Here is a 17,316-nt window from a genome sequence, read left to right on the forward strand (position 1 = left end):
CTGGGAAAGCAGTTGAGGACAGCCCAAAGCTTTGGGAACCTGCACCCGCGTGGGAGACCCGGAAGAGGCTCCTGGCTTCGGACTGGCATAGTATCGGCCCATTGCGCTCACTTGGGGAGTGAATCATCGGACGGAAGATCTTCCTCTCTGTCTCTCCTCTCTGTATATCCGCCTTTCCAATAAAAAAATAATAAAAATAAATCTTTAAAAAAAAAAAAACAAAGATATGATTGGTGAAAGGAGAACCATAATAGAAATTATCCTAAAGGCCAAGCAACAAAATGAAGGAAGAGCAGGGCTCAGGGTTATGCAGTGGTTTTAACCATTGCTTGTGAAGCTGATATTTCCTATTGGATGGTTAGTTCGATAATGGTTGCTTCCTTTTTTTTTTTTTTAAGATTTATTTATTTTTATTGAAAAGGCAGATATTCCCCAAGTGACTGCAACGGCCGGTGCTGTGCTGATCCTAAACCAGGAGCCAGGGACTTCTTCCAGGTCTCCCATGTGGGTGCCGGGTCCTCGACTGCATTCCCAGACCACCAGCAGGGAGCTGGATGGGAAGCAGGACTGCCAGGATTAGAGCCAGTGTGTTCAAGGCGAGGACTATAGGCGATACTCTTCTGCGCCAGGCCCAGCTGCTTCCCTTCTAATCCAGCTGCCTGATAGTTGACCTGGGAAAGCAAGGTAACATGGCTCAAGTACTTGGACTCCTGCCACCCATGTGGGAAATGTGGAAGAAATGCCTGGCTCCTAGCATCAGCCTGACTGTTGATTGCCAGAGTCCAGCTCCAGCTGAGTTCGGAACTCGAGAAGGGTGCGTGGATGAGGCACAAAGAGGAAAGACAGACCACTAGGATTTCATGATCTTAATAGACAATGCGGGAAAGCTGTCCACTTTATTTATACAGAAACAGTCAAACTCTGGCTCAGACTTTTTATGTCATGGTCAAGTGGTTTTTTTTTTTTTTTAAGATTTATTTATTTATTGGAAAGTCAGATATACAGAGAGAAGGAGAAACAGAGAGGAAGATCTTCCGTCCAATGACTCACTTTCCAAGTGACTGCAACGGCCGATGCTATGCTGATCTGAAACCAGGATCCAGGAACTTCTTCCGGGTATCCCATGCCGGGATTAGAACTGGTGCCCATTTGGGATCCCGGCATGTTCAAGGCGAGGACTTTAGCCACTAGGTCACGCTGCCGGGCCCAAGTGGGTGTTTCTAAGGATAATTCTGCCATTTGTTTTACCTAAAAACAATAGAATTTCCTATTACAACTCTTATTCTACAACTTAATTTTGTATCACAAAGAAAAGGAGAACTTAAAGATCAAGGAAAGAATAAAAGCCTAAATATAGGTCCCTTTATTAGCATAAAGTCAATGGGGACAGCCAAGACAGGAGGAATAATAGAAGGCCCTTTTGCAAGACATTATTATTGACATTAACGTCCAAGCTCACATTGAGTAAAAAAGTCAACTCCACAGTGGCAAACAATGCCTGGATGGGTTATAATTCCTCTGCAGGGTGGTCCGGTGTCCATGCAAAAGAAGACGGAGCTGCATTCAGGTGGTTGTAGAGACGTCATACAGTGGGAAGTTCCTGAAGCCCTGCCTGCAATGGAACAATACTCTTCACACCTTCCGTGTCCCCCACATCCACTGCATGGACCCCAACAGTTGCTGCCATTTTCGTAGTGAACCAGTGGATTTAAGATCTGTTTCTTTCTCTGCAAGATCTGTCCTGTCTCTGTCTTTCAAGCTAATAAAACTAAGTCTGGAGTTGTTGCCATAATGAAGTGAGCTAAGCCTTCAGAAGGCATATCTCATGTGGGTGCCAGTCAGAGTACCAATAGCTGTCCACTTCTCTGCTTATGTGCCTTGGAAGGCAGCAGGAGATGGCTCAAATGCTTGAGCCCTTGCACACATGCGGCAGACTCAGGAAACTCCTGGTCCATGGCTCTAGCCCAGCTCTGGCTGTAGTGGCCATTTGTGAAGAGAATCAGTGAATAAAAGATATCTTTACATCTTTCTTTTTTTAACTCTGCCTTCAAATAAAAATAAATAAATCTTTAAAAAATCTTTTAAAAAATTGCAGTAGCAAGGTGAAAACTTTAGCCACTAGGCTATCATGCTGGGTCCAATAGTTGATTCTTTTTAAGAAAGATTTTATATATTTGTTTAAAAGGCAATTAAAGGGGCACATGGCTCAATGACTAAATCCTTGCCTTGCAAGCGGCAGGATCCCATTTGGGCACCAATTCGTGTCCTGGCTGCTCCACTTCCCTTCCAGTGCCCTCCTTGTGGCCTGGCAAAGCAGCAGAGGATGGCCCAAAGCTTCGGAACCCTGCAATCACATGGGGTACCTCAAGGAAGCTCCTAGCTCCTGACTTTGGATTGGCTCAGCTCTAGCCCTTGCAGTCACTTGATTAGAGAAGCAATGGATGGAAGACCTTTCTCTGTGTCGCTCCTTCTCTCTGTAAGATCTGCCTTTCCAATCAAAAATAAATAAATCTTTTTAAAAGTGGCAATTAGAGAGGGAGATGTGTGTGCACATGTATTAGTGCTTGTGTGTGCAAACACACACAGACACACACACACACACACACACACACACACTCCTTAAACCTGCTGTTTCAGTCCCCAAATGGTTGCAGCAACAGGGGGCGAGGCAAAGCTGAGGTCAACAGCTTGAGCTCCATCTGTGTCTCCCATTGGGAGTGCAGGAGCCCAAGCACTTGAGCCATCATCTTCCACTGCTTTCTCAGCACATTAGCTGGGACGTGGGATTGCAGGCAGAACAGCCCGGACACAAATCAGTGCTCTAATAGAGAGGCTACTCATGTTAGCAGACAGCAACTTCTTCCACTGCACACACTGCCAGGTTCCACAGATAGTTCTTTCCTGTAGCAGAAGACTAGAGATCAAGGATCAGATGGAGTTAGGGTGGTAGACTGGGTTATCAAAATGTGCAGAAATTTGCTTCAACTCCTTAATTTTTCAGTGAAATAGGTAGACGTTGTAGTTAGTGCTGAAGAAACTTTTCAGTAGTACAAGTTATCTGTTAAGAGCCAACTCCAGAGCCCAGTGGCGTGGCCTAGCAGCTAAAGTCCTGGCCTTGAACGCAACGGAATCCCATATGGGCGCCGGTTCTAATCCCAGCAGCTCCACTTCCCATCCAGCTCCCTGCTTGTGACCTGGGAAAGCAGTCGAGGACAGCCCAAAGCCTTGGGACCCTTCACCCGTGTGGGAGACCTGAAGCAAGTTCCTGGCTCCTGGCTTCAGATCGGCATAGCATCGGCCGTCGTGCTCACTTGGGGAGAGAATCATTGGACGGAAGATCTTCCTCTCTGTCTCTCCTCCTCTCTGCATATCTGACTTTCCAATAAATAATATTAATTTAAAAAAAAGAGCCAATTCCATTACCCTGTTTCATTTCAACATTTCAACCTTTCACTTTTCCAGGATTAGGTTGCTAATTGGATAAGTTTCATAGTCTCCATAGTGCTCTGAGTTAATGCAGGTAGCGGCTGCTTAGCATAACTCCTGCTTAGCAAAGGAAGGATAAAAAAGACAACTCATTATGCTTAAGGCTTCCTTAAAACGTTTCCTTTGTTTCTGTTAATTATGCCGTCATTATTAGACCCTATCAGGGTTTTTCTTTTCTCAGACAACTGCTAGTTTCCTCACTCTTGTATGCTTGCAAAGTTCTATTTTTAACTCCATTATCTTTCTGCTTTTACTCTCAAAGGTTCAATTAGCAGAGTCTTTATGTAGACTTCTCCCTACAGGCAGAAAGAGATCTATTTGCTGCTTCATTCCCCAAATGGACAAATTTCCTCCTGTATTATTTTCTAGTAGCTTTATTATTATTGTTGTTGTTATTATTTTCACTGGAAAGGCAGATTTACAGAGAGAAGGAGAGAGAGAGAAAAATCTTCCATCCACTGGTTCATTTCCTAGGTGGCTGCAACATCTGGACCTGAACCAAATTGCAGCCAGGAGGCAAGAACATCTTTCAGTTCTCTGGCTTGGGTGCAGAATCCCAATACTTTGGGCCATCTTCTACTGCTTTCAGGGCCACAGGCAGGGAGCTGGATGGCAAATAGAGCAGCTGGAATGTATTCTGGTGGATACACAAAGAGGAGTTAACCACCAGGCTATCGTGCCGTCTCCTACCCCCCCCCCCACTTTTTTAGATTTATTTATTTTTATTGGAAAGCTATACAGAAAGAAGCAGAGACAGAGATTTTTTTTAAAAAAAGATTTATTTATTTTTATTAGAAAGGTGGATATAAAGAGAGGAGAGACAGAAAAGAAGATTCTCCGTCCGATGATTCACTCCCCAAGTGAGCGCAAAGGTGGGAGCTGCACCAATCCGAAGCCAGGAGCTCCTCCGGGTCTCCCACTCAGGTGCAGGGTCCCAAGGCTTTGGGCTGTCCTCCGTTGCTGTCCCAGGCCACAAGCAGGGAGCTAGATGGGAAGCAGGGCCGCTTAGATTAGAACCAGCACCCACATGGGATCCTGGTGTGTGCAAGGCGAGGACTTTAACCACTATGCTAGCATGCCAGCCCACAGATAGATCTTCCATTGGCTGGTTCACTCACCGGAAGGCCACAGTGGCTTGAACTGAGTAAATCTGAAGCCAGAACTTCTTCCAGGTCTCCTGGGCAAGGTCAGGGTTCCAAGGCTTTTTGCCATCCTCCACTGCTCTCCCAATCTACAAGCAAGGAGTTAGATAGGAAGTGGAACATCCAGGTTACAAACTGGCAGCCATATGGGATCCTGGAGGTTGCAAGGACTATAGCACAAGGAGTTCTGGCGGTTACAAGGCGAGGACTATAGCCACTAGGCTACTGTGCTACACTTTTATGTCAACAGTTTGATGTTTTCATTAATGGGTGAATGGGAGAGAGGATCTAACTGTGATATCCAAAAGGTGATCCCTGGGGGGAAATTTTCAGGTCCCTTGGTGTGTGCCCCAGAAGGGTGTGGCTGTGAGAGGCTTGGCTTCTTAAGCAGAGCGTGCTTCTTGTGTCTCAGCCTCCTGGCTTGCCCTGTGATACTCCTCTCCAATCCCCAGCCTCACCAACGCACGTGAGCAGTCGAGTACCACCCGAAGTCTTGGGACTCTGCACCCACATGGGAGACCCAGAAGAAGCTCGTGGCTTTGGATTGGCTCAGCTTCGGCCTTTGTGGTCACTTGGGTAGTGAGTCATTGGACGGAGGATCTCTCTCTGTCTCTCCTCTCTGTAATCTGACTTTTCAATAAAAATAAAATAAATCTTAATGAAAGATTTAAAAAATCACCTATGATCGCTTTTCGGCCTTTTGGCTAAGACCAAGGGCAGTATCTGTTCTTATTAGTTAAAAAAAATCACCTACTTGGATGCATAGATGTTCATTAAAAAACGGAACTGAAAGCTGTTTTTGGGCCTGGCGTGCCTAGCGGCTACATTTCTCGCCTTGAATGCTATTGTGCTATGCCCCCAAAGTGGATCTCACTTGCACCAATACATATTGTGATTCCATCGTTCCAGGACTTTCTTAAATACCCTGTTTATATTCTATGAAATACGCTTGTAGTCTGCTGCCACTAACTCCCAAGGGGAGGGATTTGTATCCATTTTGCTGTTTACTCTTCAGAATCTAACACAGTATCCGATATGACCTTCAAAATTTATTTGTTGGATTCAGGAATGTTATGCATGAACTGGACCAAACAGACTCCCTTTCTCAAGGGTTGTGAAAAAAATAAAATGTAATTTTTATGTTTAATACTAACACCTACGTTTCCTAATCGGCCCACAATTGGTATCTAGGATCCTAGGAGGGCACAGTTAATCATAATAGATACCTAACGGGCCTGTACATGATGTTTTATCCAATTAGTGGATTTGTACCAGGACATCTTGCCATTTATTCTTTCCTTTCCTGGAAAAATTTACTAGGAAATTTTTTTTTTAATGCTCCACTTCCTCCCTTATTTCCTCTTCCTATCATTCAAACGGTCAAGTGTAGAATGGTTCCGTCCAAGGGGAGCGTGCAGGTTTAGGAATCTGGAGTCTGCGCAAAGGCTCGCGGGAGCTGGCGCATGCGCCCCTCCTGCAACATGGCTGCTGGCCATGTCGCGCGGTCGAGTTCCGAGGAGTTACCGGCGGCGGCGCCTGTAGTCGTCGGAGACTCACACCGTCCTCCGAGCGCCCAGTGCCGTGAGAGCTGAGACCCAGGGGGAAGCGACTCCGCTGGGAGGCACAGCGCGGGGGACAGCGGCGCCATCCGCACGCTAAGCCTTCCGCAGTTGGACCGGCACCGTCACTCTCGCCCCGCCCCGCTTTTGCTCACAGCCCGCTACGCGCTGACCATACTGCGCAGGCGCACGGCCAGCCGACCCGCCTCCCCGGCTTCCGGAGCTTTGCGCTGCGCTGCGCGCGCTTCTCGGCCTCCTCCTCTGATTGGTCGGATTCCCCCGCCATCACGCCTCTCTGGGCTTTCTAGGAGGAGAAGGAAGCAGAGGGGCGGGGCTTAGCGGCGCGTGCGCGATTTTGTTGCTACCCCTTGGCTTGCTATTGCGTTGCACACAAAAAAAAAAGAGAGAAAAAAAAAGAAAGTCGTGCCCGGGTAGCTGTGGGGCCTTTTCTGTGCTAGAGAATCTAATGGAGAAAGATTTCTGCAATTGGAGGGCAGTCGGGTAGTATTCCGTTGAAGATATTAACGCCCACCCTCGCTCCCAGGAGTGCGGGGAGAGGGGTGGGGAAAGGGCCGTGGCGTCGAGAGCCCCAAGTATCGTCACATTCATTCGTTTTCCGGGCCGGACGTTTCGAACGGCTTTGCAGGTCGATTTTCTGCGTCATCCCTTTGGTCCAAACACAAGCCCTTGAACAACATTGATAAAACCTTGGCAACGCGCAAGCCGCTCCCGGCAGCGTGTCGGGCCGCGGCCGAGGAGCCTCGCGCGTCCGCCGTCCCCACCCCCTGGCCGCCCTCCCGTCTCCGGCGGCTCTTCACGCACACGCACCGATCGTTCGGCCGCTCCCGCCGCCGTCGCCGCCGCGGCCGCCGCCAGAGGAGCCAGCGGCGCTTGTGCAGACCGGGAAGATGGCGGCCGGCGGCGGCGGAGGCAGCAGCAAGGCCTCCTCCTCGTCGGCCTCGTCGGCGGGGGCTCTGGAGTCCTCGCTGGATCGGAAACTGCAGTCGGTCACCAACACGATGGAATCCATTCAAGGCTTGTCGTCCTGGTGTATCGAGAACAAGAAACACCACAGCACGATCGTCTACCATTGGATGAAGTGGCTCCGGAGATGTGAGTGTCGGGGCTCGGCCAGGGAGGGCAAGGCTGAGACTTGGGGGGCTTGGCGTTTCCCCTGCCGAGCTCCCCGCTTTCGTTATGCCGTTCCCGTCGAAAACTGTGGTCTGAGTGGTCCCAAGCCCAGAGTCCCTTGCCAGCCACGGTTGTCCTCAATTGCAGGAAGCTCATTTTGAGAAATTTCTTTCTTTTCTTTTTTTTCAAAGCCACTGACTTGGTGTGACCTTGGGCCGTTGGGCCCAAATCAGTAGAGATGAAGATGCCTTTTTTTTTTTTTTGGTGCCTTGTTTGTTAAAGCGTAGCGTGGGGTTTTACCGAACGAACCTTCGCGGGGATTGTCGCGTCGCCCGTTGATTTTCCTACAGGCCTTGACGTGTTTGATGTCTGGGTTTCCTGCTGGTTAGGGAGGCTGTGATTTCCAGCATTAATAGATCGACCTACTGCCCTGGAAGGTGTCGGGCCATTCTGTGGAGTCCAGGGAAGAAAAACTTGAGGATACGTGATAGGGAGAGTCTGCCTTGGCTGAGTGCGGTGGGTTTCTGCACGGGCGCCGACAGTCCCCGGGGTTTCTGTCACCTGTTGGCTTGGTGGGGCCCAGCAGCATCTCTGTGCTCTAGTGCGTGTCATCATTTTGCCTTGTAGTGTCGACGGGAGCTACTCTCGACTCACCTGAGGGTATGATCCCATGGCTAATCAAAACAGGAAACATGCTTTTTTGATTATATGATGTCCCTGTCCCCCTGCCCCGTTCCTACTTTTCCTGTGCTTTTCGGTCTTCACCTGTGGTTTCTTTGCCCCTTTTTTTGCTATATTACTGAAAGAAGTTTTAGGAAAGAAGAATTAAATTTCCCAACCTGCAAGAGGAAGTGTGAAGTCACTGTTGCTTCTTGCTGAGCAGGGAGGGTTAACCCCAACTCCCTGTGTATCTCTTTGGATTTGTTTGCTGCTGGGCTGTGTCTCTAGTAACATCCTTCATCCAGCTAACGTTTACTTGTTCCACTTCTGCCACTGCCCCTGTAGTGTTCTTTTTTTATTTGTGTTTACCTTTTAGGGGACAGATGGAGCAGCATGCTGATTTACAGGCCCCAAGCCACAAACCAGTTGTGTTAAAAGTTATTGTTGGTAGAGAGATTTGGTGGGGGTTCTTCAAACATTAATGCTGAGCTTAAAGACTAGACTAGATTTCCCGTAGTTACCAGCAGCATTTCCAATAGTTGTTTTCCTGCTGAAAGGTGAGATCAGAATATAGACCAACGGTTACATTAACACTCATCACCAGAGACTCCCTTAGCTCTGTGCTCACCCCCCTCCCGGGTCTTAAGATATGCCAGGAAGTCCTTGAGAAGGAGGTGTTTTAATCACTCATTTACAACTGAGGAAACCAAAGCTCAGATTGCTAAGTTGCCTCATGTCACTTGGCAGAGTGGTGGAGTTAGGATTTAACTCTGCCACTAACCCTGTGGGGTAGTGTTGGAGGTACTTGGTCCAGCAGCAGTAGCCATGCTGTTGTCAGCATGAGAACATATTCTTCACTCTGGTTTGAGACATGTGTTCACTAACCCGTGCCAGCATGCTGCATTTCCCACTTTGACTTCATGCCTTTATTGCTTGTGAGAATGAGTTGGTCCCTCTCCCTGCCTTGGGGGACTCTACAAGTGACAGTTGTAATTTCTCCCTTGTCGGCGGTAATGAGATAATGCTGCAAATAAACTCCGTGTGCCTTTGCCCTTGCTGATACAGTGCCTGAGCTGAACTTTTCTGGTTGCCGTCTTCAGACTGACAAAGTGTCTGCTGCAGGATGGCTGTGCATCATGGCAAGTGTGTTCACCTTGGTTCAGGAAGTTCAATGCTTCTGGCTTTGTGAAAACCCTGACTGATGAAATTTAACTTCTAAGATGGTCAAGGGTAGTGTGTTGCAATTTTGTATGTTGTTCATTTGTCTAATGTAAAACAAACCCTTTGAGAGAGCTAGCCCAGTGATGGAGGACTTAGGCCCACCAATTTTCATTTAAAAAAAATTATTTATTTTAATTAAAAGTCAGGTCTACAGAAAGAAGGAGAGACGGAGAGATCCTATATCCAATGGTTCACTCCCCAAGTTGGCCGCGACAGCAGGAGCTGAGCTGATCTGAAGCCAGGGGCCAGGAACCTGCTCTGGGTCTCCCACACAGGTGCAGGGTCCAAAGGCTCTGCGCCTTCCTCTAGTGTTCTCTCAGGCCACGAGCAGGGAGCTGGATGGGAAGTGGAGCAGCTGGGACCCAAACCGGCACTCATATGGGACCCCAGCACATGCAAGGCGAGGATTCAGCTGCTAGGCCAAGGCTTTGGGCCCCATCTATCTTCATTTAACTTCACATTCACAGGTGGGCTTGTTGTGGTTTGAAGTTGCTTTACGCAGAACTGTGAAGCCAAGGTTTTTGGTCGTTTGCAGTCTTTCTGCCCATTTTCCTGATGTCATTTGTGCTACTTATTTAAAAAAAATTTTTTAGTGGTTTATGTTTAGACCTTCCTGTATAGTTAAGTGATTGTGTTACCTGTCCTTGAGATCCTTGCACTGTATCTTTAATTTCATTGGCTGTAATAGAGGCTTGTCCACTGTGAATCAAAGTTGAGAGAAAGCAGATAGGTCTGCCTATAGGTATACTCCAAAGGTGGGGTCTGCTGATTTTTATTCAGGCTCCTTTTAACTTGCTTGACTGTGGCATTCATTCTCACCATTTTCTGAAGAGTTCTTAGGTAGAAGCGGTTATTCCTCTGCTTGAAATGTTCCACTGAGATCCCTTTGTGGCAGGATTCAGATCTAAACTACTGTTTTCTTCAAGAGCTTACATCATTAGCTCTGTGTTGCTTGTTAGGCAGAGTTAGTCCTTGCCTTTTTTGTCTCATTTAGTTCTAAGGTAAAATGTATTACTTCCTTAGAAAGGCCTTCCCTGATCAGCCTATTTCATATAGTCCTTGAAGTTGCTGTTATGATTTTCAGTGAAATTACCTTATTATTACAAGATTTATTTTTATTGGAAAGGCAGATATATAGAGAGGAGGAGAGACAGAGAGGAAAATCTTCTGTCCGATGGTTCATTCCCCAAGTGAGTACAATGGCTGGAGCTGAGCCAGTCCGAAGCCAGGAGCCCAGAGCTTCTTCCAGGTCTCCCACGTGGGTGCAGGGTCCCAAGGCTTTGGGCCATCCTCGACTGCTTTCCCAGGCCACAAGCAGGGAGCTGGATGGGAAGTGAGGCAGCCGGGATACGACCGGCATCCATATGTGATCCTGGCATATGTAAAGTGAGGACTTTAGCTGCTAGTTTACTGCGCTGGGCCCTACCTTATTATTATTTTTTTTAAGACTTATTTATTAGAAATGATGAGACAGAGAGAAGGCTTCCATCTGCTGGTTGACTCGCCGAATGGTCACAATGGCTGGAGCTTCCAGGGCAGAAGCCAGGAGCTGAATTTTCTTCCAGATGTCCCACGTGAGTGTAGTAGCTGAAATCTCGGGCCGTCTTCTGCTGCTTTCCTAGGAACATTAGTAGGGAGCTGGATCACAAGTGGTGCAGTCGGGACTTGGACCAATGGTACCTTACCCTCTGTGCCCTGGGATTCCCGGATTTGCTTATTCATGCTGTTGTCTTCCCCCACCAGATAACAGAGCTTCGTGTTTGCTGTCATGTCCTGTGGCAGCTAGGTTTGTGCTTGGTATGTTGGTAAATATTTGCCAACATAATGTTGTGAAATAGTTAAATAAAAGCTTGAGAAGTAACGCAGTTTTAAGTTCTGTTTGTCAGAAGGAAATGTTTATGATTTGGTGACAGAAATGATAGGCATGGTTGTCAGCAGGTTCAGGATAGGACTCTTTTTTTGGACTTGATGTGTCATTTGACTGGATTATTAGTTCTACATTTTTACCTATTTTTATTAATTTTTTAAAGTTTTTTCTTGATGTCTGTAAAATCCCTTAATTTGTTTTTTTTTCAATTTTTATTTATTTATTTAAATTTTAATAATCTTAGTTGATTAGGGTACAAAGGGTCAAGGGCTACAGGGTGAAAGTGTGTTTTTATTAATTTTTAAGTTTTTGTTTGTTCATTTGGAAGGCATAGAGACAGAGATCTATCTGCTGATTCACTGTCCAGATGTCTAGACCAGGAGCCTAGAACCTGAACCACGTCTTTGAGTTCTTAGCAGGAAGCTGGAATCAGAAGCAGAGCCAGGACTCAAGAACAGTCACTACAGTGCAGGATGCAGGCACCACTCCCCTCCTCATGAGCTCCTGTTTTTAATGTAAAATGGGTATTAATGTATAGTAGAAGAACTAACATTAGACGTAGGTTCAGGGTTCACTGTAGCATTTAGTACTGGTGATACTGTGCAAAGACACACTATAACGTGAACTTACGTGAACGTCTCTAAGTGGAGATAAGGATATCTCATGGTATTGTGTCTGGGTTTAGAAGGATAATGTGTGTACTTAAGCATAAGGCCTGGCACACAGAAAACGTTCAGATTGTTTATTACAGTGATGATGCAAATAGTTTTCTGATCTTGAATGTTCAAAATAACTGCAGCATAAGTTTGGTTACAGTGTTAGGGGTTACATTCCCGTCAGTGGCGGATAGCTGGGCCAGCTGCTCTGCAGTGAATTCACAAGGCTTCTGCAAAACTCATGGATGAAATGGAAAATACTGTTTGTGATTCATTTATTTGGTCTGATTTCTAATGATTGAATGGTTTGGTTTATTCTAGAAGTCATTATGACAATTTAAGTTTTCGCAAGAAAAGTAGAAGGGTAATTATCAATCAGTTGTAGAGCAGCTGTTAAGATTTCCCTTCAGCTATTTTTGATACAGACTTTAATAACACCTACTCCCTCGTCCTTCCTGCTACTCACCCCCTTATCAAATGATTGGTGAGTCATTTTTCATCTTTCTTCTCTGTCCCTTCCCCTTCGTTATTTTGAAGCAAATCTCATTACAATCTTGTATGTTTTTCACAAAGCAGATGATATAAACTTGGATTAGAAAAAAAATCTTTTCACAGAATTTATTTGTGGGCAGAGAACTTGCAGAATGCTATTATTTGTCTTTAAGATTGATTTATTTAACTTGAAAGAGTTATAGAGTGGGAGAGACAGAGAGAGAGAAAGAGAATCATTCACTGGCTCACTCTCCAACTGAGTGCTGGACCAGAGGGGGGCTGAATCTGGGAGCCAGGGGCTTTTTCCAGGTCTCCCACTTGGGGTAGGGGCCCAAAGCCTTAGTCCATCCTCCTCTGCTTTCCCAGGCCATTAGTAGAGAACTGGGTTGCAAGTGGAATAGCCCAGACTCGAACAGATGCCCATTTGGAATGCCAGTGCTGCAGGGGGAGGATTAGCCTCCTGTGCCACCCTGTTAGTCCCTGTTAGCAGTGCCATCAATGATGGTGACTTCTCACTTGGTATCCCAGGGTCCTGAGGTACAGCATGAAACTGGTAATGATGATGTAGCTGACTTTGCTTGAGTGTATCATATGCTTCTCGCAGAGATGCTCTGAAGTATCGTGATGATTCCTATCTTTTTGTAATAAAAAAAAAGATTTACAGTCAGATATACAGAGAGCAGAGACAGGAAAACTGTCCATCCGCTGATTCATTCCCTAATTGGCAGCAATGGCCAGAGCTGTGCTGAGCTGAGCCAATCCAAAACCAGGAGGCAGGAGCTTCTTCTGGGTCTCCCATGCGGGTGCAGGGTCCCAAGGCTTTGGGCTGTCCTCCACTACTTCCCAGGCCACAAGCAGGGAGCTGGATGGGAAGTGGAGCTACCAGGATTAGAACCGGTGCCCATATGGGATCCTGGTGAGTTCAAGGCAAGGACTTTAGCTGCTAGGCCATGGCACCGGGCCCAGATTTATTTATTTTTATGGGGAAGTCAGATTTACAGAAAAAAAGGAGGGACAGACAGAAAGATCTCCCATCTGCAGGTTCATTCCCAAAATAGCTGCAAAAGCTAGAACTGAGCCAATCTGAAGCCAGGAGTCAGAAGCTTCTTCTATGTCTCCCCCGTGGGAGCAGGGTTTCAAGGCCTTGGGCCATCTTGTTTTGCTTTCCCAGGGCAGAAGCAAGGAACTGGAAGGGAAGTGGAGCAGCTAGAACCCAAACTGTTGCTTATACAGGATCTAAGTACATGCAAGGCGAGGACTTTAGTCACTAGGCTATCTCACTGGGGCCGGTGATTCCTGTTTTACCAATGAGAAGTGGAGTCCCTGAGAGATTGACTTGTCTTTGGTTAGTAGCTGATAACTTAGTTATCCAAGATGAGACCATATAGATTAACTAAAATGTTGGAATTCCGAAACTGGAGTTTTTTCCTGTCATAACAAAACTGATCATCTTGTACTAGTTTGTAGTTCTGATTACTAAATGAGAAGTAAATTGAGCATACTATTTAAGCATGTACAGTTTATAAGAATCTGCTTAAAAGCAAGGTTCGGGCCCAGTGCCATAGTGTAGTGGTTAAAGTCCTCACCTTGCATGCACCAGGATCCCATATAGTCACCAGGTCTAATCCCAGCGGCCCTGCTTCCCATCCAGCTCCTTGCTTGTAGCCTGGGAAAGCAGTCGAGGACAGCCCAAAGCCTTGGGACCCTTCACCCGTGTGGGAGACCTGGAGCAAGTTCCTGGCTCCTGGCTTCAGATCGGCACAGCTCTGGCCGTCGGGCTCACTTGGGGAGAGAATCATCAGACGGAAGATCTTCCTCTTTGTCTCTGCTCCTCTCTGTATATCTGAGTTTTCAGTAAAAATAAACAAATCTTATAAAAAAAAAAGTAAGGTTCATTTGATTAAACAATAAAAGAGTTTTGATTGCAAAACATTCTGGGTCAGGGGACAGTTCAGTCTTTCTATCTTATATTTGAAATTTCAGTAATTTCAGGGCCTGAGACCATGGGAAATTTAGCTTTTTGAAATGTTTACTTATTTATTTGAAAACCAATGTGACAGAGAATGGGAAGAATGTCAGAGGAGAGAAGAAAAAGAGCAAAGAGAGAGAGAGAGATCTTCTGTCATTTGTGCAAGTGACTAACAGCTGGATCTAGGCCATGTCAAGCTCCGGATCCAAGAACTCCATCCTTGTCTCCCACTTGGCTGGCAGGAGCCCAGCTGCTTGGGACCTGACCTGCTGCATACCCAGGCGCATGAGCAGAAAGGCGGATCAGGAGCAGAGTGACCAGAACTCAGACCAGCACTTCAGCCTGGGTGCTAGCTTTGTAAGCAGCAGCCTAGCTCCCTGTGCCACTCAACCAGCCATAACTGTTAACTTTGTACTGTTTATTTTTTCTAACATATCATATTTCATGTATATAAATAGTTTTTTAACTAGATACAGATTATAATTTGGAGTTCCAAGATGAATTTTGCGTATAAGTTCCTAGGTTAATTCCTTAAGTAGCATTTTCATTTATTTTACTTTATTTTTTAAAGATTTATTTAGTTATTTAAGATTTATTCATTTTTATTATAAGGTAAGATATACAAAGAGGAGAAGAGACAAAGAGGAAGAACTTCTTTTTTTTTAATTGATCACATTACATTATGTGACACAGTTTTATAGGCACTGGGATTCTCCCCTCCCCTCCCCTCCCCAAAACCCGCCCCCCCCCCATGGTGGATTCTTGTTGCATTACCACAGTTCAAATTCAGTTGAGATTCTTTCCTTGCAAGCATCTACAAAGCATAGAGACAAGTATCTTATTGTCCAGATAAATTCAACAGTTTCTTGGGGAGACCGTCTCTGGTCTGAAGCTAGAGCCGACAGAGTATCATCCCAATCAATTAAAAGCCCCGACATTACATCAGTAACAGTTTATAACGTAATGGAATTAGTTGACATGGTATTGAGTAACCAACATGTTAAGAGAGAGAGAGAGAAAGAGTGCAAGTTCTGAACCACATCCTATGACTTCTACATTGACATTACAATTACTAGTTTATATACAACTGGGTTCTATACACCTTAAAATGGCTATAGATTACTATTCAGCTGTCTCATATCTATTATAATTTTAGTATTAAGTAGTTTATAGCGTTGAAGCGTGATTTTGCAGAACCTAGCTGTTTTTCGGGTAGTCTACCTCTATAACTCTAACAAGACATGTCAACAGTTTAGGTGAACAGTTTTAGGAGGGGTGTGCAGAGAAATCTTCAATACCCTAGTGAGGAGTAACTAGTCTTTGTGTCCCACCCAGTGAGTTATAAGTGCATCCTCACTGCCCGTTTCCTGTTTCTAAGCTTGAGGAAGAGCTTCTGTCCGATGATTCACTCCCCAGGTGACTGCAAGTGACTCCCCAAGTGACTGGCCGGTGCTGTGCCGATCCAAAGCCAGGAGCCAGGAACTTCCTCCAGGTCTTCCACATGGGTGAAGGGTCCCAAAGCATTGGACTCATTGTGAATGACATGGGAGCAGCTTAAGTGGATGGAAAATGCCACTTGATTGGTGTTTGTAAAGGTCACTCTGGTTGCTACAGAAACGGGAATACCATTGAGATGGCTATGTACTCTGGTGTAAAGGTTGTGGCTTGGCCAGCTGGATTTCTAGGTGTGTTAAATGTGGAGTGAAAGGAGTAATCCAGATGACCGGGTTGGTGTGTTAGTGTCTAGAAGGAGTTGACTAGAAAGAGTTGGCATTATTCAGGAAAGCTGTAAGTGGAGCAGGTTTGGGAGAAAGATCATAAATTTGGCATGGTTATGTTAGGTTTTTTGTTTTTGTGGGTTTTTTATATTAGGTTTTGATCGTCTTTCTAGATATATTATTGAGATATCATTTGTAAATATGATTTATTTCAAGTGCACAGCTCAATAGTTTTAGTATATGCAGATTTGTGCAACAACCACGTCAGGGTGTTTGTTTAGTCTGTAGATTATTTTTAGCCAGGAGGTTGGAAGAGATGACCTGGAGGGTAAGTAGAGCTAGAGAAGTCATTCTGCTAAGACACAGTAGTGAGTATAAAGAGGTCCGAAGGGAAGGGTCTTGCTGCTACTTATTAGATCTGGTATGCTCTCAGTTTAGATTATTATTGTTATTATTTTTAAGATTGATTGTTTTTTTATTTAAAGGCAGATTTAGAGAGAAGGAGATATAGAGAGAAAGATCTTTCATCCTCTGGTTTGCTTCCCAAGTGGCCGCAACAGCAAGAGCCGAGTTGATCCAAAGCCAGGAGCCAGGAGCTTTCTGATTCTCCCATGTGGCTCCAGGGGCCAGGGACTTGGGCCAGGCGCTGCTGTTTTCTCAGGCCAGTATCAGGGAGTTGCATGACAATTGGAGCAGCCAGGACTCAAACTGGCACCTACATGTGTTGGTGCTGCAGGTGGAAGCTTAGCCTATGTACCTGCCCCAGCCCAATTATGAAATTAATACTGCACTGTCTGCTCCTTCCCTCCTCTGTGAATGTCTGCATCATCTTTTCTTCATTAATTCCATTGGTAGAGATGCAAAATAGTTTTTTTCATCTCACATTATGTTTTAAAACATGAAACTACCTTTAAGGTCTCAAGTATTGTATCAAAGTGTTTTTTTAAGATTTATTTTTATTGGAAAGTCAGATATACAGAGAGGAGAAAACATAAAGAGGAAGATCTTCCATCCAATGATTCACTCTCCAAGTGGCTGCAACGGCCAAAACTGAGCTTATCTGAAGCCAGGAGCCAGAAGATTTTTCCAGGTCTCCCACACAGGTGCAGGATTCCAATGCCTTGGGCCGTCCTCTACTGCTTTCCCAGGCCACAAGCAGGGAGCTGGATGGGAAGTGGGGCCGCCCATATAGGATCCCAGAGTGTGCAAGACGAGGGCTTTAGCCACTATGCTACTGTGCTGGGCTCCAAAGTTTTTTTTTTTTTTTGGTAAGATTTATTTATTTTTTGGACTCCCAAATGAAAGAGTTGGACATATCTAGACAATGGGATGCTCGACTGTCTCACTTTGTACCAGTATTGTCGGGGCACACTGAAATAGCAGACTGTTAGAATTGTAACTCCTTATGAAGAGTG

The 17,316-nt window shown here is 45.7% G+C and overlaps 1 protein-coding gene, 1 long non-coding RNA gene and 1 pseudogene across 12 annotated transcripts in view; all 3 read left to right on the forward strand.

The window, feature by feature from the left end:
• Positions 1 to 5,312: 5,312 nt before the first annotated feature.
• LOC121168946 lies at positions 5,313 to 5,479 on the forward strand (annotated as a pseudogene).
• Positions 5,480 to 6,168: 689 nt separating this feature from the next.
• The window catches only part of RPRD2 (regulation of nuclear pre-mRNA domain containing 2), a 73,797-nt gene continuing 62,649 nt past the window's right edge, over positions 6,169 to 17,316 (forward strand). For 2 of the 11 annotated variants that reach the window (XM_040999088.1, XM_040999090.1), the window contains exon 1: positions 6,174 to 7,300. In XM_040999088.1, the coding sequence (XP_040855022.1) occupies positions 7,096 to 7,300 (205 nt within the window). In that variant the 5' untranslated portion in view covers positions 6,174 to 7,095. Of the gene's footprint in view, positions 7,301 to 17,316 lie in introns of all 11 variants that reach the window. The other 9 variants (XM_040999092.1, XM_040999095.1, XM_040999091.1 and 6 more) reach the window with 8 other exon arrangements.
• Positions 11,466 to 12,317, forward strand: LOC121168783. The gene is made up of 2 exons (XR_005885748.1): positions 11,466 to 11,686; positions 11,717 to 12,317. It is a non-coding gene; the product is annotated as an uncharacterized LOC121168783 (long non-coding RNA).

Source organism: Ochotona curzoniae, unplaced genomic scaffold (assembly GCF_017591425.1).
Source record: "Ochotona curzoniae isolate NIBS_2020 unplaced genomic scaffold, NIBS_Ocur_1.0 scaffold_1037, whole genome shotgun sequence".
In the NCBI taxonomy this organism is placed as follows: domain Eukaryota; kingdom Metazoa; phylum Chordata; class Mammalia; order Lagomorpha; family Ochotonidae; genus Ochotona; species Ochotona curzoniae.